The following is a 23609-nucleotide window of genomic DNA, read 5'->3' as shown; positions in this document are numbered from 1 at the left end:
AAATTGAACACTACTTAGGGAATAAAAGAGCTTCTAGTTGATTGTGCTTTGTTGATTTTCTGCTCTTCTTGCAAGATCCATTGGTGATTTCACTTTATCATATTTTGCAGGTAGGACCCACATCATGGCATACTCATTAAAATGGATACTATGATCCGTCAGAGAACCACCATGTTTCCACTACTTTCTATTCACACAAGTCTTGGCTGGAGACAAGTGAGGGACGAAAGGGGATGTGCTTTCATATCCAAGGGGAGGCATTCTGCTCTTTTTTCTGCTCTCCTTCCCCAGGCCTTGTCAGGCTTCTAATACGGCTGTCTACAATGAACAGTGAAAAATCAAATTAAGTATCAAATTTACAGCTATTAGAGAAGAGAATATATATGGATGATTAATTGATTTTACTTGGTTATCACACAAAAGTTGGCATTAACCTTCGACATCCGCTGCCTCTTACCTCAATTGGGTGCATTGTCTCATATTCAATGGGTCATTAAATCTAGGATATCTCCTCAGGAGCTTCATCTTCAAAGTATAACAGATAACACATAAATGTAGGCATAACATTTACATATGCTCTACATAAATATTAACTTATAGATGGTAAAACAGAAGAGATTCTTTTATAACTTCAGAGACAATTGGTGAAAGACTATGGTTTTGTTTTCCACGTTTCTGTTTAAATAAATGTTATTGCATTAGACAAAGTTATCTAATAAAGTGTTACAGATAGAAAAATGCAAAAAAACAAAAACTAGAACCTCTCCTAGATATGAGAAAACACCAAGGAGTGATTTTCCTTTTGTGATTCATTGGCAATTTCAAGTCTTCCTGGCTGAAAGGAAGGGAGCCAAAGATAAGCTCTTCTGACTAATACTGGCCTCTAGTCTGTGGTTTACAGAGGCTGCCTATACTTCTCTGGGGTGTGAGGCTGAAGACGGAGAACACTGCCTAAACCCTTAGCTGAAGGATGTTTTATTCATGCTTTTTATGAAAACTGGGGGCATTGAGAGAAGATCCCACCCCATTCCCAGAGCAAATTTTTCTAAAGATGCTTTAAAAGTATTTCTGATATTTTACGCTCATGTGGCGCTGGAGGGGGCACTTTCCAATTCAAAATGGACAGGAGCACAAGGATTTTGTTTGTTTTGCTTTTAATTTTGTTTATTGTTTCATGAAAGTAAACCTTATAGCTCTGACCAATCCCCAGCAGGTTCAGCAATAGAGCTGGATTCAAAGTATTGAAATAAGTGAGGCCCTCCCCCCACCCCAGGTGAACTGTAAAATCTACTCATTTGTTCTAATCTAACTCCAAGCTTCTTAAACTCAGATGAGGAAAGGCTTTTTTGGATAAAAATCCAATGCTAATCACTTTCTTTGGTGGGGATTGAGCTCCATATAGCTGTAGGACTTGATTGGATGTGGCTTTAATCAAGATAAGGAGAATTTTGGAAAGAGTTCCAGGTAAGCCAACCATTCTGGAAGGGCAGAATGCTCTCACTACATACAATCTGAGGCTGCCTGTTCACATAAGCCAGAAGTGCTAATGGCTTGAAACCCCCCACGTCATACAAATGCAAACATCAGCATTATTATTGTTATTTATGTTCTATCCCTGGGCTTCTTTCATTAGCATAAACTGAACAGGTTTCAGGCAGAGCTGATCACTGACAATGATCCCATTCCCCATCCCCCCAGAAAAGCCCAAATATCAATTTTCTGGGAAAAAAAATTGAATCATCAAATTACGTCTGGTTAATTTCTAGAAAAGTGCTCTAGAAAAATCCCAACATTTTATGGAGGCAAAGTATAATATTAAACAGGACATGAGCTCTAGATTTTGATAATGGTAGGTTCATGATGATTATACTTAGATAACTTCTAAGATAAGACCTTAGGTAAGTTTCTTAGTTCTTTGTACCTCAGTTTCAATTTCGGTTAAATGTGAATCATAATAACTCCTACATTTTTGGGTGGTTTTAAGGACTGATTTAGATAATAGCTATAAGTGCTTAGTTTATACTGACGAAAAAAACCAGTCATTTTAATTAACACTGGGGCATAAAGAAAATAATTTTTATGCGTATATTCTGATTCTGGGTATAAAAATGATTTATGGTTTAGAACTGCAGACATTTTGAACAAGAGAGATATACTTCTATTTATCAATTTATATATCATGTTGTTACATATGATATAGTAATATGGAAAATGGAGGAGGAGATCTCACCAATTTAGTCTTGGATTGTGGAAAGAGGAGGTTTTGCAGGTTGGAATCTTCCAGTATGCAGGCTTGCAATATATATAGCTGTCAAATGTTCTGTTTTCAGTTTGTGTTCAAACACAGAGTTAGTTAAAGATAGGAGAGATATCAGGTTTTCCTCCAGCACGGTATCAGAGATCAGCTAATTAGAAATCCCATTTTTAAATGTTAAACCTTAGAATATAGAATATTTCAGTGTGTTTTAAAGGCTGTATTTACCACAAAATAGAAACCTGATATATTGGAGAAATACTCACCATTCGTCTGTGTTTACTCTCTGGCACAGCAGACTTTGCATATGGGTGGGCCCTGTGAGTCAGCCAAATCTGAAATTTGATAAACTCTTACCTCCTGTTTTTATACCATAACTGACACAGCCAGTGACTATCCGTATCATATTAAGAACACATGTACTCTAACTACACACTCATTACATCTTGTTATTGATTTTTATCAACAAATGACAAGCAACATGGTTACTATAAAATGCTAGCAGTTTCTTCTTCCTTCATTCTTTCATTACTGTCATGGACTCTCTAAGTGATTTGTTTACAATCACATTTGACTCCGTTTCCCTACGATAATGTTATGGAAATAGGATGATTTGATTTGAAAAAACTGATTATTGTAAAACAGGAATCAATTCTTACTGCTTAACTTGAACATTCATACATATTAGTTTTCCAAGTAAATAAGTAAAACGCCTTGTTAAACTTCCTTTCTGCCAAAAATGTACTACCATCTGTGTTCTACATGGCAGCATTTTCTTATTTAATACATATGCTCCCCCTCACCCCCCGTTTGGAAGCATGTTAAGAACTTTAATATGACATGAAACAGAAATAAAATAGTGAAAACACATTGTGTTTCAAGCATGAATGCAAAATTCAGATTCATGACATTCAAAGAATTTGGGATTTCTCATGTGCCATCCATTAATTTTGTGGCAATTCTGAGTCCTTAATGTTAGAAAAATATTTTAATTGTAATGTGTATATAGTTTGGGGTTTAAGAGTTATTTTACTGTCTCAAAGAGAGTTAACGACCTAGTGTTTAAGATAGGTTGAATTTCATCAAAAACTCTGAAAACCTCGTTAGAAAAGGTAATGTGAAAAGCAATGCAACAGAAGGCAAAAGGTTTGGTCTGAATGCTAGGAGGTCCACATTCTGGTTTCAGCACTTCACCAACTGTACAGACTTGGGCAAGTCAGTTAACTTTGCAGTGTCTCTGTTTTCTTACCTGTAAAATGAAAGTTTGTGTTAGACCAATAACGATCACCTATAAATTCTTTCCCCAGATAAAACCACAGCAAACGCTTTGAGCTGACAGTAATACCTTACAACTTTTTAAATACTGTATCACCAGCATTGTTGTAATGTACAAATGTTTTGTCCACTTTATTTTAAATGACTACATAAGATTCTACCTTACAGATATGCCATTATTTATTTAGCCATTCTCTATTGTTGGTTATTTAGATTATCTACAAATATATTTAAGAATTCCTGTAGAAACCCACAAGTAGTCTTTCACTAACACTTCAAGTGAAGGAACGGAGGTTATAGAAGCTGAGAAACATTGGCTATTCATAACAGAGTTGAAAATATGGGATATCTGGTTCATGACTTGCCCAATCCTTCTCCTTCGTTACAGATTAGGAAGCACCATTTTTATATGTGATGGACAAATAATCTGACGTAGCCTGGGTCTTTTATCCATTTCAGGCAAGATTATCCCAACTCCAAGGTTTGGTAGCCAGAGTTCATACTCCCTGTGGATGGTGCATTATTTAGTTTCTCTACCTCATCTTATTATTTTTCTTCCAAACGCTGCTGATAATAATATTTCAATTTTTTTCCTGCTTTAGCAGTCCTTGTATCCATGAAATACTTTGTGTGTAATTCCTCCAAAAAAATATTGTCAGTGTTCATTGCCAATTATTTAAGAACAACATAGTTTTCACTTTGACATCAAATATCATATAAAGGAAAACAAAATCAACCATTTATAACCTCAAGGAGTTTGCTATGAAAGCAATGTATTCTAAGATGTTCAGCATCTGGCATGTACATAGTAGGCACTTTATAAATATTTGTTGAATGAACAACAAAATCCAAAGGATATTATCTCTCAAGAAAAATGAATGCCTACTTCTGATATTAGATATTAACTATGGTACTACTTTACCTGCCAGCTTTCAGGACATTGGTTTAAGAACCCAAAGCTGTATTTTTTCAGATTATTATTTTCTATGTGCAAAGTGAAGAAAGGCTGTTTTAGGTTGATAGTAGTACCTCTAAATAATTCAGACACAATATTGAAATGGACAGTTGTTGGGGAAAGGGAATGTGAAGTATGATGCTCGGTGTCATGACCGGAAAAAAAAGCATCCAGGCTTTTCACTTACTCATTAAACTGGACTTAAATTACCTATTTTTATGAGTAAGAATTTAAACCAGAAATCTGTGTGTTGATGGTGAGGGGTAAATGTAGAAGTTTCTGCCTGGGAATTGATCAAAGGTAACCATCTCTCAGTCTTCCTGTCAAGGATGATGCAATAATTACTCTGAAAACCAGGCAGAGAAAAGAACATCATATTGGTGAGATGGGCTCTGTGAGAATAAATTTCCTTTTTCATTCTAATTGTCATAACCTGACACGAAAAATTTTTCTTCTCAATCTGGACACATGCACCAACTAATAATTGATAATCATTAGAAAAAGTTTTCAAAGCAAACAGCCATCACAAAAAATACTGAAGGAGAAAAGAAATGAAACTTTTTCTTTAAAGCAGAACTATGGTAGTGCCAACCTAAATACTTTGGCATCCTTCAAAGAGAGACAAAATGTTTATTTACATTTTTGACTTAAAAAAACCCCACTTCTTTTGTAATCTTTTTTTTTCCATTATCTTACTATCACCATAACCTTTTTGTGTCTGCTTTTTAAATCTTTTAAATCAAAACTTCAGTTCAGTAGAGTTCATCTAACTAAAATGACTAAATCTGTAGGATTGACTGGGAACACATCACAGTTTTATAGTGGTTATCTCTATACTGGGATTACAGAATATTTATAGTTTTCCATCTGTGTATTGAGAAGATTATTGATAGGAGAGCAAGAAATTGAAGCTCTAGCCCTGGTCTTGGGCCATAGGGCCTTGGGCAAATCAATTGGGTAGTCTGTGCCTCAATTTCCTTATCTATAAATTAAAGGGGGCCACCAAGTAGCTTGATATAGTACTCATGGAGGGCAATTTTGGCAGTGTGTCTCAAAATTATAAATGCATTTAACTGCTGACCCAGTGATCTGTTTTCCAGAAATTCCTTCTATAGATATACTTGGACAGATGCAAACTGAGTTACATAAGGTTATTCATTACAGAATAGCTTGTGATAATTGAAGATTGGAAATAAGACAAATATTCCCCAGTATTCTACAGTTCAGTAAATTGATACCTACAAAGGTATGGTAGGAAGCTATAAACACCTTTTAACATATATTTTTAATTTTTTTGACCTACGAGTATGTGTCAGGGACATTGGCGCTGTAGGACTCTGAGCCTGCTTCAAGTCAAATTTTATAAAAGACCAAAATGAAGCAAACTATGACATTCAAAGAAACAATCAGGCAGACTAGCCCAGAAGATTCCAAGGATTTGGGCAAAGTATGTAACAAAAGTCAATCAAATACTCTCCCCCCATTGAGGGCCTGAAAAACCGGAATTGAAGTCAAAGCCAAATTTGCAGCTGGCTTCCTTTGCCAAGAATGATCCACTAGGGCACCGCCTATTTGTAGGGTGCGGCCGTCTGGATTGGGGGCTGCCTCTGCATAATGTAATTGGAAAGGTTGAGGGGTAGTAACAGTTGGACATTAGGGCCTTCCTTTGAGCTCACCATCTGGGTTACTGAGGTCCCCTAGCGGCTAGCAGAGAAGGCCCGAATTGTCCAAATTTTACAGTAAACGCAAAAAAGAGCATAAGAAGAAGAGGATGGGAACCAACCCTATCCTCAATTCACCAGGCTCACCAAACGCCCACGCCCAGTATCACTCGGAAACTGTCGTGATAAGTGGATTATGAAGAAATATGAGTAAGTGGACTAGGGAGATAATAGTGAAAATGTAAAGTAAGAAATAAATTTCTTAAGTCTTCAAACTTTCGAACAAGAGGCCTACTTTTCTTAAGATGTCATTTTTTTTTTTCAATTGAATTACCTGGAAAAAAATGAGTTTTTTTTTTTTTTTAAAGAATTGGGAGCTGTCATTTTGGACAAGATATTTTAAACCCTGTCAATCTTCCATCCTAAGTGATCCCATCCCTCTGAAAGGAAATGCCTTCCATATTCCTCCTAAAAATGCAAAGCAAAACAAAACTTGAAAACTGTTTCTTCTGCTCCCTGAGACACAAGGACCATTGTCTTCCCACCTTTGGCCTCACTGATCTCTACAGGACGTCCTGGACCTGGAGCCCAGATGGAGAAAGATGGGGTGGGTGGGTTGATTGACGCACGAGGCAAGCAGCCTAAAGGAACCTGGGGGTGGGGAAGGACTGTGCCCCAAGACTCTTGAGTTTTTACTTCTCAACAACTCATCGTTTTAATTCTAAATAGCAAAGAAATTAAAATCAAACAGTTAAACTTAAGAGTCAGAATTAAAGTGACAAGTTTACGTGTAAATGCTGTCCTCTTACTCCTTCCCCGCCATCCCTGGACTGACTCGGTGGATAGTTTGCGATTCCTGCCCAGAAGAGGTTCCCACGGACGGCACGAGGTCTAGGATGCCTTTGGGACTGCGTGTGCGTGTGAAAAAGGACCATTTCGCTGCGCCGCGCCCTTTCCCCTCATTTCTAGCCTTTTAGGTCAAGAATGGAGTGAGTGAATCCGGATAGTGGCTGCCGGGCTGGGCGACTGGCCCCGGGCTAGAGCGAACTGCAGAGGCTCAGTTAAGGGGTGCGGACAGGTGGGTTCCGGGCGCGGAGGCGGTGGGAGGGTGCTCGTCGCGCGGATTTGACCGCCAGGGTCCCGGCGCCCGGGGCCCTCTGTGCGACCGTGGCCGGGGCAGGACGACTTGAAAGATCACGGAGAAAGAAAACACCAAAACAAAACCCACCGACTGCCCCACGTTTCTTTGCAAAGAAACCGTGGGTGGAGCCCAGAGCTGGGCTATTTATTGAGTAGAATTCCGCGAGGTCGTCTCCGCCCACCCACCCAGCGCCCCCAGAGCTCTGCGTGTCCCACATCCCCAAAGTGGAGCTTCACTCCACTTTGGGCTCGGAGCGGAGGTCGAGACAAAGTGAGCGACTTCTTCCACGGGTGCTTCCAGAGTACTCGGCTTTGCTCCTCAATAGTAAACAAAGTGTCGCCGCCGCCTCCACGCTCTTTTGCCTCCTAGCAATCAAATACTGAGACGGGCGAGAGACTCACAGAAACATTTGAGAATTACCAGAAAATAAGACATCCAAAATAAAAATAAAAAGAGAGAGTGTGTGAAAGAGAAAAACACCCCACTACCCCCCACCAACTCACTGCCACCTCCCGGTGGAAAATCGGCCCCCGCCCAGGACCTCGTCCACTGGCTGCCTGGGCGGCGGTGCCGCGCGCTCATTGGCCGCCCGGGCTGTTAGTCAGGGGCGGGCCGGCGTGCGCGCCGCTGCGGGCGGGGGGTGGCGGCAGATCCCGTAAGTCGGGAGGCCGCGTAGTAGCTGCAGCCTTCGCCGCCGCCGCCACATTCAACAGGCAGCAGCACCGCAGTCGCGCCGCCCGGGAGAGCGAGCGGCTCGCGGCGTCGGTCCGTCCTCCGGTCCGCGGGCCCTGTCAGCAGGAGCGCGGCGCCGGCGCTGTCCGGGCCCGGCGACACTGGTCAGCCGTCCCGTCGGTGCAGCGGACTCGGAGGAGCCTAGATGTTGATGGACTCGCGAAGTTAAGTTCTGGGCTCGCGCTGCCACTACACCGCGCCTTCCTCCCGGTTTCCATCCGCCGGCGGCACAGACTTCGCCCCCACCCCCCACCAATCTCGGACGGGCTCTTCGCGCCCTCTTCTCCTTGGCCCCCAGTGCCTCGCTTTACCCCTGGGCTCTACCGCGGCTGGGGGAGGGGCGGGGGTCACCATGGCCGAAGCGCCCCAGGTGGTGGAGATCGACCCGGACTTCGAGCCGCTTCCGCGGCCGCGCTCGTGCACCTGGCCGCTGCCCAGGCCGGAGTTTAGCCAGTCCAACTCGGCCACCTCCAGCCCGGCGCCGTCGGGCGGCGCGGCCGCCAACCCCGACGCCGCGGCAGGCCTGCCCTCGGCCTCGGCGGCTGCTGTCAACGCTGACTTCATGAGCAACCTGAGCCTGCTGGAAGAGAGCGGGGACTTCCAGCAGGCGCCCGGCTCCGTGGCGGCGGCCGCGGCGGCGGCCGCGGTGGCGGCGGCGGCGGCCGCCGCAGCTGCCGCCACCGGGGGGCTGTGCGGGGACTTCCAGGGCCCGGAGGCGGGCTGCCTGCACCCAGCGCCGCCGCAGCCCCCGCCTCCCGGGCCGCTGTCGCAGCACCCGCCTGTTCCCCCGGCCGCCGCGGGGCCTCTCGCGGGGCAGCCGCGCAAGAGTAGTTCGTCCCGCCGCAACGCGTGGGGCAACCTATCCTACGCAGACCTCATCACCAAGGCCATCGAGAGCTCCGCGGAGAAGCGGCTCACACTGTCGCAGATTTACGAATGGATGGTCAAGAGTGTGCCCTACTTCAAGGATAAGGGAGACAGTAACAGCTCGGCCGGCTGGAAGGTGAGTGGTCTTGGGGCACATGGTCGGATGGAGGAGGGGGCGCAGGGACTTCTCTGCCGGCACTTGAGGTCGGAGTAGGGCAGATGAGGGGGTGGCTGTGCAAGTTTCCTTGTCCTGAAAGTGCAGGGCACACGAGCAGCGCGTGCAGGGAGCAGGCGAGAAGTGGCAGATATAGGTTGTGGGCTTGCTTGGGACGGGTTGGGGGACTGGAATAAGTGTGCGCGCGCTCAAATGCGAGTTGGAGTGGGACGGGGCACGGGCTCGTTTGGAAACTGAGGGAGTGAAAAAAGTACAAGAAGTGACATCAGCGGGCAGAAAATTTCGCCGGTAAAAGAAGGTGATTCACTGGGAGGTGCTCCCCCACGGCCGGTGTGGACTCCTGCCGCAGCTCCTTTTCCTCCAGGACCTCGCGGGTGAGGCCGGCTCCTTTCCGCCCCCTTGGGCCGAGCCGGGGAGCCGTTTCCGTTGTGCTTGGCCCTGGTGGGCACGGCGAGGGGCATCTGAGCCCCCCACCCCCACAGCGGGGGATGGGGCTGCAGGTGGAGGGCAGAAGCAGGGCGCGGGCCGGCCCGTGGGGGCTGGCCGTGCAGTTTTTGGAGGCCGGTGTGCATTTTGCTTTGTATTGATTTTATCCGTGGTGGCCTTGAGTTCAGGGGACCCGGCGCTCCAAGCCCGAGGTATCTCATCCAACACGTGCAAAGGGATGGTCACCGCCAGCAGAGCTGCGGCGTCCGGCCGTGCCGGGCGAGTTAAAGTTCAAGTGTGACCCTCGGCGGGGGCGGAGGCGGGAGCTGGCGGTGGCGAGGGAGGGGCCGAGGGTGCAGGAAGCGAGCGCCTTTAAAGGGCCAGCGCGTCCTGGCGGTGAGCAGCTTAAGGCCCGGTTGCCGGGCGTTGCGGCGGGCACTTCTCTACGCAAGGAAGTGCCCCCAAAGTTGGTCTCGCCCTTGGTCCGAGGCCTTTAATTAGGCACGGCGAGGCTCCTCTGGGTGACCAGGGCTGGGTACGTGTGTACCCTCTCGCTTTGCCCCCTCAGTGTTACCGAAAACGGAGATGTAGAGATCCGAGGGCCAAGGCCGGGGGCTTTGAGATAAGTGTTTTGGAGGCGTTGGAATGGATGTGCGCATCTGGGGACCCGGCAGGGACCTTCTCCTGCCTTCACGGCAGGACTGCAGATGAGGCGCTTCTGGCCTTTTCTGCCATTCAGAGAGACCCGGAGAGACGGTGGGGGCAGTCACATTCCTACCTCCAGGTGAAGGTCTGCGGCCCCTCTAGAGGACGGGCTCTCGGGACGGTTACCCAGGGTCCATTTGCCTTCAGGCCTCCTAAAGCTGACAGTTTCTCAGGCACAGGTGGAGGTATTGATGCTAAGATTCTCTGGTTGAGCCAGACTCCTTCGTCACCTCTCATGCTGACTGTACAGCATAGTAAAATTAATCATAATCTTTATGTACAGCATAATCTTGGCGCAGTTGTTACACCAAGGTTGTTTTACATACACTGCCATACTTGTGGTTATTGTGTCAAAAAGTTTAAGTAATTCACATCGTATTTAAGTTTCTTGGAGGAGCCAGGATTTTATTTTTTCCAAAGTGTGTTTTAGAGTAAAGTTAGCACTTAGCACCTCATTACTAGGCATACATGCTATTTTACCAAGTGTTTTTAAAAAAGGTAAAGAGCCTCACTGCAATCTCAATATATATTCTTTTAAGTCACAAAGTGGGGATTCCCTGCCAAATCCAATTTTACTTAACATTTGAATTTAAGTATTTGAGTGACTTGCTCATTTATGGATCCTACTTGAGCTATGATAAAGCACTTGCCATTTAAAAAAAAATCCTTTTTTTTTTTTTTTTGGCATTCAAAGTACAGTGTGTACTTTACACCATTCTTTTATGTCCTTGGAAATGGATACAACCTATTTAAGCTTGCTGGAGTGCCTTTCTTTCAAGGTGGAGAAAAGCACAGTTTGGGGATTATTTTTACTTTTGCCTCCCAAATGGTCTTAAATCAGGATATTCTTAAAATAGGAATATAACTTAAACTTTTTAAGATTTAGTGTTTTTTAAAAAAATAGATTCTAAGGCTAAATCAGTGCCCCAACCATTTTTTATTAGGTTCATACTTGTTCTAAGTTTTTTCTCAAATGCAATTATAATTTTATTATTAAAAAAAAATCATTTAACAGAGCTAGCAGATCCATTAAGTGTCAGTAAGGATTATCTGTCCAAACTTGGAGGCCCAGTGGCAGCTCCCAGTAGAAACCCAGTGGGGCTTTAAGGACGCAGCAGGCTGCATTCTGAGTGAATGCTTCAGGTGTAATCATCAGTTGGAGCAAGACAGATTACAGCAAGTGCATTTTCACTTTGAGTAAAAGGGTATTTTAAGAAGAAGAAAAACGACATGAAGTGTTCTAACTCATAACTAGTTTTCTGGTTAGAGTTTTCATAAAAATGAGTTACTTGTTAAAACCAAGTTTCACTCTCAGATCTGAAAGACTCCTGTTTTAAAGATTCATAAAAGGAATAAATTTTACTATGACTTTCAGCTTAAAAAAATTCAGTTCTAAAATGCAAATCAACCAAAAGTTAACTGTTTTAAGCCTGAGGAGAGGCTGCTTTGGAACTAAGTATTTCTGTGATTTACTACTGGGAATTCTACTGAATCTTTAATTAAATATAGTTTCTTGTGCTTTACTTCCTGGGGCCTGCTTGAGAATTTGAAAGTCATTTACATAGTATTATACAAAATAGTTGAAAAGCTGTTAAAGAGTTCAAAAACTTCTAGTTCCTTAAATACTGGTTATATGTTCGGGACATGCATTTTGTATTTGTTGGGATGGTACCTTACATCTGCTTTACACTTGTTTTAATATTGGCTAGAACTGTCGATAAGGTTACACACAAAGTGGAAGCTAAGACTTTTGGAAAACCCGGGATCTTTTAAACCATGTTCAGTATTTATAAATAGTGAAACTTCATTTCCATGACCTGTTGTTTTTTTTCACATAGAAAACTTTCTAGAGCTTGGGAAGTAGTATTGTGACCTTTGGCTCTCTCTCTGTTTTTTAATGGTAGTTTTGAGTTGACTCTTCTTTTTTGTTTGATATTATTTGGAATATTTAATTTAGGTTAAAAGAATGCTTCAACAATAAGATTCAACACATGTTAAAAAAGAAAGATTTAAATTGTTTTATTATAAGATATCTCAGATAGTCTTTATTTTGGAATGACGTTTCTTAAATTTGGTCTGTGAACTGAGAGTGTATTTTCTTTTTTTTTAATAACATTTTTTATTAGTTTCAGGTGCATAAAACAATGTAATAGTTAGACATTTATCTTTTATATCCCTCACACAGTGATAACCCCCCTTCCCCATCCACTATCCCTCTGGCATCGCACATAGCCATTACATTTCCACTGTTTCTGTTTCTAATGCTGTACTCCGCTTCTTGCATTTTAAAATTCGTATCTGTTCTGTAATTGGAGTTTTTAATCTGTAGGTGAGTAATTTTGCCACAGAGATCCCATGGCAGGAAAATGGCTGCTTTGTTGCTGCACAGTCACATTTGACTTAAAAAATTCTGGTGAGGCTGACTTCTAGTTTGTTACTGAAATTACCTTAAGGAACACGTTTCTTACAGTTGGGTGAAAATTGCAATATATGTATTTGAAGGGAGCATGAGGAAAGAGAATAAAAAATGGGGAATGGGATTATATAGCCAAGTGTGGTATCTTATTTGCAAAGGCTGAAAAGTGTGTGGGACTGATGTGAATTTGTCTTATGATGAGATTTTGTTCAGAAATTCTAAAATAGATGTCAAACATGAATATCTTAATTGAGACTCATAAGAACTTTAATTTTATTTTACCTGTGTTTTTGTGGCAAATCCTTGGAGAGATGGCGGGAGAGGTGGCTTCTATTTTTGAATGACACTCAGCTTTTTTTTAAAATGGCAAACATTTTAGTATTTGAAAGAAAGGTTTCAAAATTCTCACGTAAACTTTAAAAAAAAGTTTTAACGTTTGTCGAGACCTTCTGGAAATTACTGAAAGACTATTGCATTGGCAGTGGACACAAATATTGCTAGATGTCATGCGCTTCGCAGGGAATCTGAGCAGACATTTGAAATGAGGATGAGGGGAAAGAATACTCAGTGGTTAGCTTAGAATCTGTGATAGGCTGGAAACGTTTTGCCAGTCCTTGTATTCTCACCTCTTCAACCAAGCTCCTAAACTGCAATTCCATATAACTTTCTAGGAGAGCAGCTCTCTGTATTTCTTTGTGAAGCCTGAACTATTTGTATTTTTCTGGAACATTCTACCCTTGGAAACAATCCAGGACCCTGGCATCATGGGAATTTACTGGCCAGTTTTTTAGTCTGTGTGTACCGAAACTTTGGGGCTTCCTGGAATCCTCCTGGAAAGCCAGTATAAACCCCATGGTGATTGGAGAGAGCAAAGGAGTTTGCAATTGTACAGATTATCAGTGAGCACAGAGTGGATTCAGCGCTGCTTCTTTGCAGTCCAAGATTTGCTTTGGCCTTCATAGAAACAATTTCAGAAACTTCCCCAAACTCCTGGGACCTCCCTTGGGTCAGATAACCACCTTTTTTCAATGCGTACAAAATTCTGAAGTTGGTGTGGTTGTTCTCAATTGTGAAACAGAGGACGAGGTGAACTTGAAAAAAATATTTATTTTGGTGTCTAAGGGATGCAGGTTTGCATTCCAATGGATATATTGTATACAAACGAGCTAAAGTATGGAAGAATTCTCTGTTTTTTGTTAATTCCCGATAAGGACTAATAAAACTCAAGTCAGTGGCACAGAAATTCTTTGCAGAGAATTACTCCTTGTTATTTGTAAGGAACATATGAAACATAATATATTTTGTGCATTGGTGAGTTCATGTGGTCAACCTTTTAAAAATACGTTTTCCCGCTGGCATCCCAATTTAGTCTGCTCAGTTTACCTATGGTTTATCAACTTGTGGGTTAAGCACTCTAAATATTGAGTCTTGGGTTGAGTTTTTCTTGTCACTTAAGGCATTTGGACCACTGTCCTTTTTAAAATTTCTTTTTCCATCTATCCTTATATAGCTTTGATAGAAGCTTAAAGAAAAAAAAAGTAGTTTTGATGTTAAGCCAAATAAAATTATAGTGCTAACTCTGCAGCACCTTTATAGTTTATTATTTAGTGAATTTGCACACTAATGCATTACTTAAGGACATAGTCAACATGTGTCCTTTATTTCAGGCCATATTCATCATAGGAAAAAAATACAGTGAGACAGAGTTTCGTGATAAGCTTCTGTAGACCCCAATTCTGGGTTTCAGTGATTGCTGAAGCTGCTCTTTCTGGTCCGTAAATCACTGAGGCTGGCAGGGGAGTGTCTCAGTCTTCCCTTTCTCATTTTGTGGCGACCCACCCCATCTGTAGAAATATTTTCTTCTCTTGGACTCGGTTGCATTGCACTGTCCTGATCCTCACCCCTCATTCTGACTTCTCCAGTTGTTCACTCATCGGTTTTCCTTTTCCTGTGGTCAGTCGTGAGCATACCTTAGGGCTAGTTGTGGATTTTTTCTCAGGTCCTATTTTAGATGACCTTACGCCTCTAGTCCTATGTCTCTAGTTACCTAAAGGCCATGGATGTCCCACTTTCAACTCAAATTCAACATGTCTAAACCCAAGCATACTGTATTTCTTCTTCCTCTCAGATGAGAGGCCTATCTTGACTTCCCTGATTTGGTTGATGGTCTACTTAGCCCTTTCCCTAGTTTTCAAACCTGGATGTCGTCTTCACTTTCTTCTTAGGGTGTTCAGTGTCCCTACGTCTGTTAACTCTTCTTTTTCAGAGTTTGAGAAAGAAGACTTGCCCTTCCCAGCCTCTAACCATTCCCTTAGGTTTGCTCTTATTTCGGGCTAGACCATCCTACCCCCAGGACTTGGGTCACCTGTGTGTCTACTGGAAATTCCACACATTTTGCTTAGTCTTCAAGGCTCAATCAGCTTCCATTCTTGGCTTGTGCAAGAAAGCGTTGTTTTGCGTTCTCTGAGTGAATGCCTGGTAATCTCTTAATTCATGCTGCTGTGTATGGTAATTTAACTTTAATGCCCGCATGTTTTAGTGCCTCAGTTATATTTTAAATATATGCTTGGAGAAAGTATTTTTTTCTTAAACATTAACCTTTTATATTTCTGCTTCCTGTGTATTCAGCATGATCACAGTCTATTATGCGAGAATAATTTTTTTAGTAGTATAACTAAAGAACAGTGATTGTTATTTTCAAGAGATGGTCAAAGTATTTTTTCCCATTTATTGAATGACTATTGTGTAAGATGTACTAAATACATTTGAATGATAGAGAAAGGAATCAAACTAGGATAGTGACATGTAAATAACTATGATACTTGGTAGAAAGGGTTAAGTGCCTTTGAGAAAAGTGGAGTTCTGTGTTGGCCATTGAGGTGGGTCTTGAAAATGGGATGTTATTCTCCAAGATTTCATTATAAAATCTTTAATACATTCAGCAAAGTTGAAAGAATTCTATCTACATTGCACACGCATACTGTGTTTCCCCGATTATAAGCCCTACCATGATTTTTCATGATGACATCCCCTGAACATAAGCCCTAATGTATCTTTTGGAGCAAAAATTAATATGAGACCCGGCGGGGAAACAAGGACACGGACACGGACACGGACACGGTGTATACCTACCACCTAGTTTTGCTATTTTGTTACTACTACCATTTTGTTATACTTGCTTTACCATATATCTATCCATTGACACATCCATTTTTCTATCCATCAATCCATCTTATTTTTTAAATTTAGTTTTGGAATGATGGACTAACATTCAGAAAGGCATGAAAATAGGGAAAGTGTCAGTTTCTCTGAGTGATCGATGGAATACATAGCGTTTGAGAAGTATAGGTAGGAGAGCCTTGTCAGACTGGACTTGGGCTTTATTGTGAAAGTAATATTGTGTTATAAGACCAAATTTTTCTATGGAATTGTACCTTTGTTTTTGTAATGTAAGAACTTATGAAAATAGGATTGTATTTTTAGTTTTTTTGCAACTTATGTGTAAATACAGAGACTTAAACGGAATACAATTTAAAGCCAGTAGTGTACTGCATTTGATTTAAAACTGACGTAGAGAATTTGGTACAGATTATGTAATTGACTTAATATGAATAGTAAGCATTTACAAAATATTTAGCTTTTTGCTTGTTCTGTTCTTTAAAATTAACTTTCTGCCCAGTGTCCTAGGAGCAGAGTGATTCAAAGAAAGAAAGATCACTCTTGAACATAATTCTTGTTTTTTTGAAAAAGGAGAAATTCTGAAGTTGAAGTTAGCAACCTTAAAATATACTTAAGGCAGTTGCTATGGAAAGTTATATTGGTTTAAAAAGATGCTTTAAAATATAAATATCAATTTTAATAATCGCATTAGCAAAATATTAGATATCCTGGATAGCTCTTTCATTGTAATAGATCTGTATCCACTAACCCAAGTACAGAAATAAAGACAGTTATAATGAGATGCTTCAACAGATCCCGAGGAGGTTAAATTTGGAGAGGCTAACCCCAGAATTGGTGCCAAGCAAACAGTTGTAACTGAGTGTATTCACAATACTCAGAGTGAGTCTGATTAGCTTATGGTGAACTAAAAGGTTTATGCAACAAAAACTGTACTGTGACATCATCAAAAGGCACAAATACAAATTTATTAAACTTATTAGCCATTTTAGAAATAAGTGTTGAAGATATGTAGAAAGCTATTTTACTATAGTAGCAGACTGCATTTTACTTAAAAGATACTCTGCAGGAGGAGGGCTGGGGGACAGTGAAACAAAAGTAGACTGAATAGTTCACTACTGTTTATTAGATTGTAAGTTATCTTCTACAGGAACAAAATAGCTTTCAAAGTACACTTGTGTGATTGCTAATGATGTCACGATAAACTAGTCAAACCAACTAGAAAAGAATATGGAATTCGCCAACTTAAGTTTTCCCCACTGTTAGTGTTCATAGAGCGAGTGAAGTTCAATATTGCAGCTCTGTGCTCTTTTCATTCCATAAATAGAGGTAGAGAACATCGTCAGCCTTCAACTTGTGTCTCATTTTGAGTCTAATATTGAAGGGAAGAAGTATTGGGTCTTACCTCCTTCTGGGAGGAGAGTCAGGCGTGAACCTGTAGGTCTGCTGGAGGACAGGTTATTTCTACCAAGGTAGCGTTTTCCTACTGACACTAAGTCACAGGGGTCCTTTAATTCTTAGGGACAGTGAGTGAGTGGTACATCTGCCTTAGAAGAGAATTTCACCTCGAAAGCATGTGGCATCTGTGACCTGGGATGTGCTGTTACTTCCAACAAGTCCTTGCTTGGTATCTCTCCCAATAGTTACCAGAGGCCTGGAGATACTTAGCTTTGCCTCCTCAACACACCCTGCCAGCACATACATGCCCCTTTTACAGTGGGACTTGCTTTCAACATCTCTGTATGGATCTTTGAGACCTAAAAAAGAAATCTTTTTCTGCCGTGATTAATTTTCCCCCAGATGATATTTGTCTGAATTACAGTGTCGTTCTTTGTGTGGCTTAAGTTATAGAACTGATCTTAATGCCAAACTCCATAATCTTAAAAGCTATGAAGAAGCTGCTCAACTCGTCTGATTAAAGCAGAGCTGTGATGAGAGTGGGGGGGGGGCGGGGGCAGGAAGAGGGCATGACCTGTTTCCACTGGTTTTCTTGTTTGATTAAACACATTTCTTGGATAAACTGATTTTTCTCAATTGCCATTTCTCACAAGCCTGGAAAATTGCCATGATTTTGTGAATCTCTACTTTTCTGATACTAGATTTGATAGGCATCAGAGTTGAGAAGAAAAATGTTTTTCTGTTTACAGCCCTGATTCTGAAGTTGTTACAGATCCGCCTCTGTGCTGCCCGGCGAGGCCTCTAGTACTGCTTTGCTGACCTAAAGGTTTGAAAGTAGCTAAACGAACCTGGCCTGGGGAAGGGGAGCTCCTCAGTGGGTTGCACTTTGTAACTAGTAAAAAAGTCTCAAAGAGCACGATTAACCCTCTAAGTCTTGTTTGGACACCTGCCTGGAAAGAGGCCTAATGAAGGAAGGAAGAAGAGGAGAACCAGTTTGGATTTTGTGGGAAGATAAAGGTCTTGTGCATAGCTTGGTATCTCTCCCAGTAGTTACCTGAGGCCTGGAGATACTTAGCTTTGCCTCCTCAAACTCTCCCCCAGCCTTCATACCAGTTTTCCTTTTAAATCCAGAAAATTAGTGCTTTTCTTCCACCTGTACCAAGGCCCAGAAGCTTGCAAGGGGTGGCTTGAAGAGGAATACCCATCTTGTCTGAGAAATCCCTGCAGACAATGGAAGGATCTTTATCTTTGCAGTGGTGGTGAGGTAAGAGAGAAAAGGACTCACCTTTCATTCTGCATCGGAAAAATGCATTTAGATTCCAAATCCAGTTTGGAAAGATAAATTATAATTGGATTCTGTAATAGCTGGGCTTGTAAATATTGTGTGTCCTTCAAAAGCTAGAAAACAAAATGATTACATAAATATTTGGGAATGATCTATACAAGTAAATTATCAACTACTTCAGACTTGTCCAGTTGCTTGGAAGTGAGGTCAAACGAAATGGTTTGCATATGGTTTAGTTAAAGGCTCTTATTTTGGCAGATTCTTGAGGTAGTGATGGGCAAATGTGGATTTTATTGTACTATTTTGATATGAAAGAAGTTTTTTCCCCAGCTATTTTCATATAACCTGAAGTGTAGGGTTGCATCAAGATAAATGCATCAAGATAGGTGCATTCAGTCACCATAATTTTGTATCAGAGATAATGTAGTTTCTTTATTCTGAAGCTTAATTTGCAGAATCATCAATTTGTCATACCAGTGTGGGTTCAGTGTCAGGTTTCAGCCTGCCATCCTGTGGTTGGAATGGAGGAGAAACCCAGCTACCTTAAGGCAATTATTCCATCACCTGTCGGCAGCAGGGGACCTCCCTCTCCGCATGGCCTGCTCTGAAGGTGGCTGAGGGGGAGACAGCAGAGGGAAGGTGGCAGAACTTGGACCATCCTACTGAGAGTTCTGTGCAATCTGTGTGACTGAATTGGTCTCTCTCCAATCTTTTGAGAATTTAACTTTTTTAGTGGTCCATTATGACATTGGCATATATTGAATGTGGAAGATTCCTGTACTCATTCTCTTTTGTCACCTGTGTGTCCAAGGTGGTTTCTTGAACCCTTTAGAATTCATGAAATAGAATTTTGTAGGACCTAGATTTCTATTTATATATATAAAGTATGTATTAAATATATAATAATTAAATACTATATGCATTTGTATTAACATGCAAGCTTCGAGATTCTATTTAAAACATTGATTTTTTTTTTTTAAAGATTTTATTGGGGAAGGGGAACAGGACTTTATTGAGGAACAGTGTATACTTCCAGGACTTTTTTCCAAGTCAAGTTCTTGTCCTTTCAGTCTTAGTTGTGGAGGGCGCAGCTCAGCTCGAGGTCCAGTTGCTGTTACTAGTTGCAGGAGGCACAGCCCACCATCCCTTGCGGGAGTTGAACAGGCAACCCTGTGGTTGAGAGCCCCTGCTCCAACCAACTGAGCCATCCAGGAGGCAGCTCAGCTCAAGGTGCCATGTTCAATCTTAGTTGCAGGGGGCGGAGCCCACCATCCCTTGGATGCTCCAGGGATTGAACTGGCAACCTAGTGGTTGAGAGCCCACTGGCCCATGTGGGAATCGAACCTGCAGCCTTCGGAGTTAGGAGCACGGAGCTCCAACCGCCTGAGCCACCAGGCTGGCCCAAATACTGATTTTAAACAGTGTTTGATGGCTTTACATTGTAGAAGAGAACACCGAAATGGTTTATTGCTGTTTTTTCCCTCTTCTGAAGTGTTTGGGATAATTACAAAAAAATTAATGCTAAGGAAACTTTAACTAGAGTTAAAAATTCCTGTAATTAGCTATGTTTTGATGCTATTTACATCCCGTTTTTGTTCTGTAATGGATACTTCCCCAGATGTGACCACATTTCTCTGTAGTAGTCCTATAATATTATATTCCAGTATTCCTGGGATGTTTCTTTAAGGTGCTTTATATTTCTTGAAATGCTATTTTAATACCTTTGATAATCACTGAGAACATACTAAAGAAAATAAATAAAAGGAAAGCAGAACTCGGGCTAGCACAATAAAAATTTAAAAGCATGGTTGTCACAAGCTTCAAGAATTACCCTGCCCGCTCTTCAGTGTTTGAGGACTGGCCCCCCCATTGTCTGTCACCCTTTCAGAGACTGCGCTTCTTCATGATCTGAATTTCTCATTGTAGTGTCTAACTCAGAAGTAAGAATTTTTAAAGCAATCTGTTGAATTTTAATTGAGTTTCAAGCCATTTATTAAATAGTTTGAATATTAAAGTTTGTACTATTGCATCATTAGTGTGGTTGCTTTATCTTAAGTGAAAAGGAAGGGTGTGTGAGATACAGAATTAAATGGAGAGAATATTGTATTGATATACAGATCTAGCCCATATTTATGCTGAGTGTTTTTTCTCCACAAACTGGGCTGGTGCATGTTTGAGGTCAATTTCAGAATTTATTATCATTTGATTGAATGCCTTACGAATTGTATTTCTAAGAAAAATTTAAAAAATATTGTGCCATGTGATCCCATTGAACAGTGTAAATGATCTTGAGTTATGTCAGATGTTGAATATATTCATAGAAAGACCCTACTTCTTTTGGGATGAAATTGTGGACACATTTTAATCAAAGACAAGCTGTTAATGGCTATGGCTCTTAGACTAACGGAGACTTCCACCTGTGTTTATATAAAAGGCAAGAAGAGAAAAATGACAACACATTGAATCACAGAAGTCGTGCGCTGAGATCTGTTTCACTGCGATTGACAGCTCAGGGGCTCCAATTAAGCCTCATTTACACTCCCCACCCCCATTTGTGTTTCACGTAACTGAAAGGGGACTAGGAGAAAGAAGTAATGAAGTCAGCAGGATAAAATGAAAACTTAAAACATTTCAGATACTAAGGTAATGAACGCATCTGAGGGATTCCTCGCATGACTGCTAAATTCTGTGATCCTTAACTGGGAATACACCCGTGGGGTTTGTAAGGGAGACTCCCTCACCCCTTTAGTTACCTGCTTTCTTAAGCTTGTTTCTGGGTGGCTTGCTGAGACCATTTGAGGGACCCACTTTAAAAAATGACGTTGAATTTTATTAAGCAGACTTTCAAGTCCCTGGGTGACCTGCCTTTTGCACAGAAGCTCGTCACTCTTGGTGAGATGTCCGTGCTCCCCTCAGGCTGCTATCTTGTTTCTCTGGCCTGAAACAAGTCAGCAGCCACCTTCCTGCACCGGGCCCATCACCTCAGATCTCACTGATAAGAGCATAATGACTTGTCAGACCACATTTATTGTGCAAATGAATTTGACTGTCACTAGGACAGCATACCTCTGAAGGCTTACAAACTTTTGAATTTAATGCCTTTTCCATCGTTTTCATGAGGTTATAGCTTTTGGATTTATAAATGTCAATATATTAATAGTATTTTTGTTGGGCCAAATATGGGGCATGACTTTGACATTCTGCTTGGCTATGCCTGGGAATTTGACATCCTTCAATTTAAATGGAATTCCCTTGCTTTGTTTCCTGTGATAGTATGGGGAATACACACTGGACAGTTTCAACCAGAGGTGGAGGAAGACAGGAAAAAAGTAAAATTGGAATACACAAAGAGGGTATTATTTCTGCTGGGTGTGGTTTAATTGGCGTGCTTTTTATAGGAGTCTGAGCCTACAAAAGTAGTTAGTGCAGCCTACTAAGAAAATGCTGTAATATTTAGTTTTATTTATTTTTTTGATCTGGACTTATTTATTTTTTTTTTTTGAAAGATTTTACTGGGGAAGGGGAGCAGAACTTTATTGGGGAACAGTGTGTACTTCCAGGACTGTTTTTCCAAGTCAAGTACAATCTTAGTTGTGGAGGGCGCAGCTCAGCTCCAGGTCCAGTTGCCGTTGCTAGTTGCAGGGGGCGCTGCCCACCATCCCTTGCGGGGCTCGAGGAATCAAACCAGCAACCTTGGGGTTGAGAGCCCACTGGCCCATGTGGGAATCGAACCGGCAGCCTTTGGAGTTAGGAGCATGGAGCTCTAACCGCCTGAGCCACCGGGCAGGCCCTGGACTTAGTTTTTGACTAGCTTGACTTTTTAGGGTCTTTGAACTGTTTTTTGTTTAAGAACCTGTGGTAGCAAGAACTAACCTGCCTGTCATGTCTGTTTGTGATGCTTTCACCAGTAGTAAGTATGCCATCGGCAGCAGAGGAAGCTGCAGAAGGGACCGAATTTGCAGTTCTCCCGTGAGAGAGGGGAGGGTTTTACTGCTAATGACTAAAAGTTTACGTGTGTGGTTCTGTTTCCTGAATATAATCAGAACCACCATCAAAAATTATCCCCTTTGAATCATCATGAAGTTCAAATATCTAAAATTTGATGAAGCAGAGAGAAATCTTGAAGCCAGAGTTTTACAGTATTTCCCTTTTAAAAGTCACAAAAGTCAATTTTTGCCTTAACTCCTTTAAAGAGAAAATCATGATCCCCTGTAACCCATTAAAGACTTGCTTTTTGTTCATTCGTTTTCTCGTTTCCTCCCTAAGGCTAATACCCAAGGGTAGATTAGTTAAAAATGTAGGCTGTAGTCTGTCTGCTCTATTCTCTGTTATCCACTAACTGAAGAATGCCACAGGGAGCCTTCTGAGCTTTTGAGGGCACATATCTAGATGGCTCTTACTAAAAGGGTACTTACTTTTGATCATCTCCTACTCCCCCTCCTACTTTCTCATCTCCTCCTTTGCTTTTTCTTTCTCATTTTCAGCCCCCTCATTTAAAATGTTTGATTTGAATAAATTTCTCCCACTTGTTAATGTAAATTAGGTGAAAAGTTCCTTTTAAACGTCACTGCTGGTTACTGGTGTGTTCTGCTTCACCACAACCACGGCCACTGGGAGCACTCACTGCATTTCCCATAGATTCAACCCATCCAGAAGTATCTACAAGTAGATTTACTCTGACGAGTTGTCTGTATAGGACTTACCTTAAACTGTTGGACGTTCCCTTTTATTTCCCAGTTTTTGGGTTTTGGCTCAAGGGTTTATAAACTGTGTGTGATAGGAGGTATGAAGAATCCTGGAGTCTTAGTTTGAACAAATTTTAAGACTACCCCCTGATACAGGAGCCTCTGCTTGGCCATTTGGGGGTTTTGAGAATGCACTACCTCACACACTGCTAAAAGTTATTTCTGTATTGAGCCTGTGTGTTCACCTGGGATTTCCACCCCGCCCCCACCTCCCCAAGCTTGCTTCTGGTTCTGGATTTGGGAGCTACATTGAATCAGCTTAATTTATTTCCCCTTCAGGTACATGAAGCCAATTCCCATCATTATTCTTTTCCAAGCTAACCAGTAGTAACTCTGTAACGAGCCCTTCAGAGGACTTCCGATTTCTATAAATTGTTAACATGTCAGAAAACCAGGT

The 23609-nt window shown here is 41.7% G+C and overlaps 1 protein-coding gene across 1 annotated transcript in view; it reads left to right on the top strand.

Moving 5' to 3' along the window:
• Nucleotides 1-7935: 7935 nt before the first annotated feature.
• The window catches only part of FOXO1 (forkhead box O1), an 87449-nt gene continuing 71775 nt past the window's right edge, over nt 7936-23609 (top strand). The window contains exon 1 of the mRNA XM_033104459.1: nt 7936-9021. Within this exon, the coding sequence (XP_032960350.1) occupies nt 8371-9021 (651 nt within the window). The 5' untranslated portion in view covers nt 7936-8370. The remainder of the gene's footprint in view (nt 9022-23609) is intronic.

Source organism: Rhinolophus ferrumequinum, chromosome 4 (genome assembly GCF_004115265.2).
Source record: "Rhinolophus ferrumequinum isolate MPI-CBG mRhiFer1 chromosome 4, mRhiFer1_v1.p, whole genome shotgun sequence".
Classification (NCBI taxonomy): domain Eukaryota; kingdom Metazoa; phylum Chordata; class Mammalia; order Chiroptera; family Rhinolophidae; genus Rhinolophus; species Rhinolophus ferrumequinum.
Note: the sequence above shows the minus strand (reverse complement) of the source record. Positions and strands in the feature narration are given on the sequence as shown.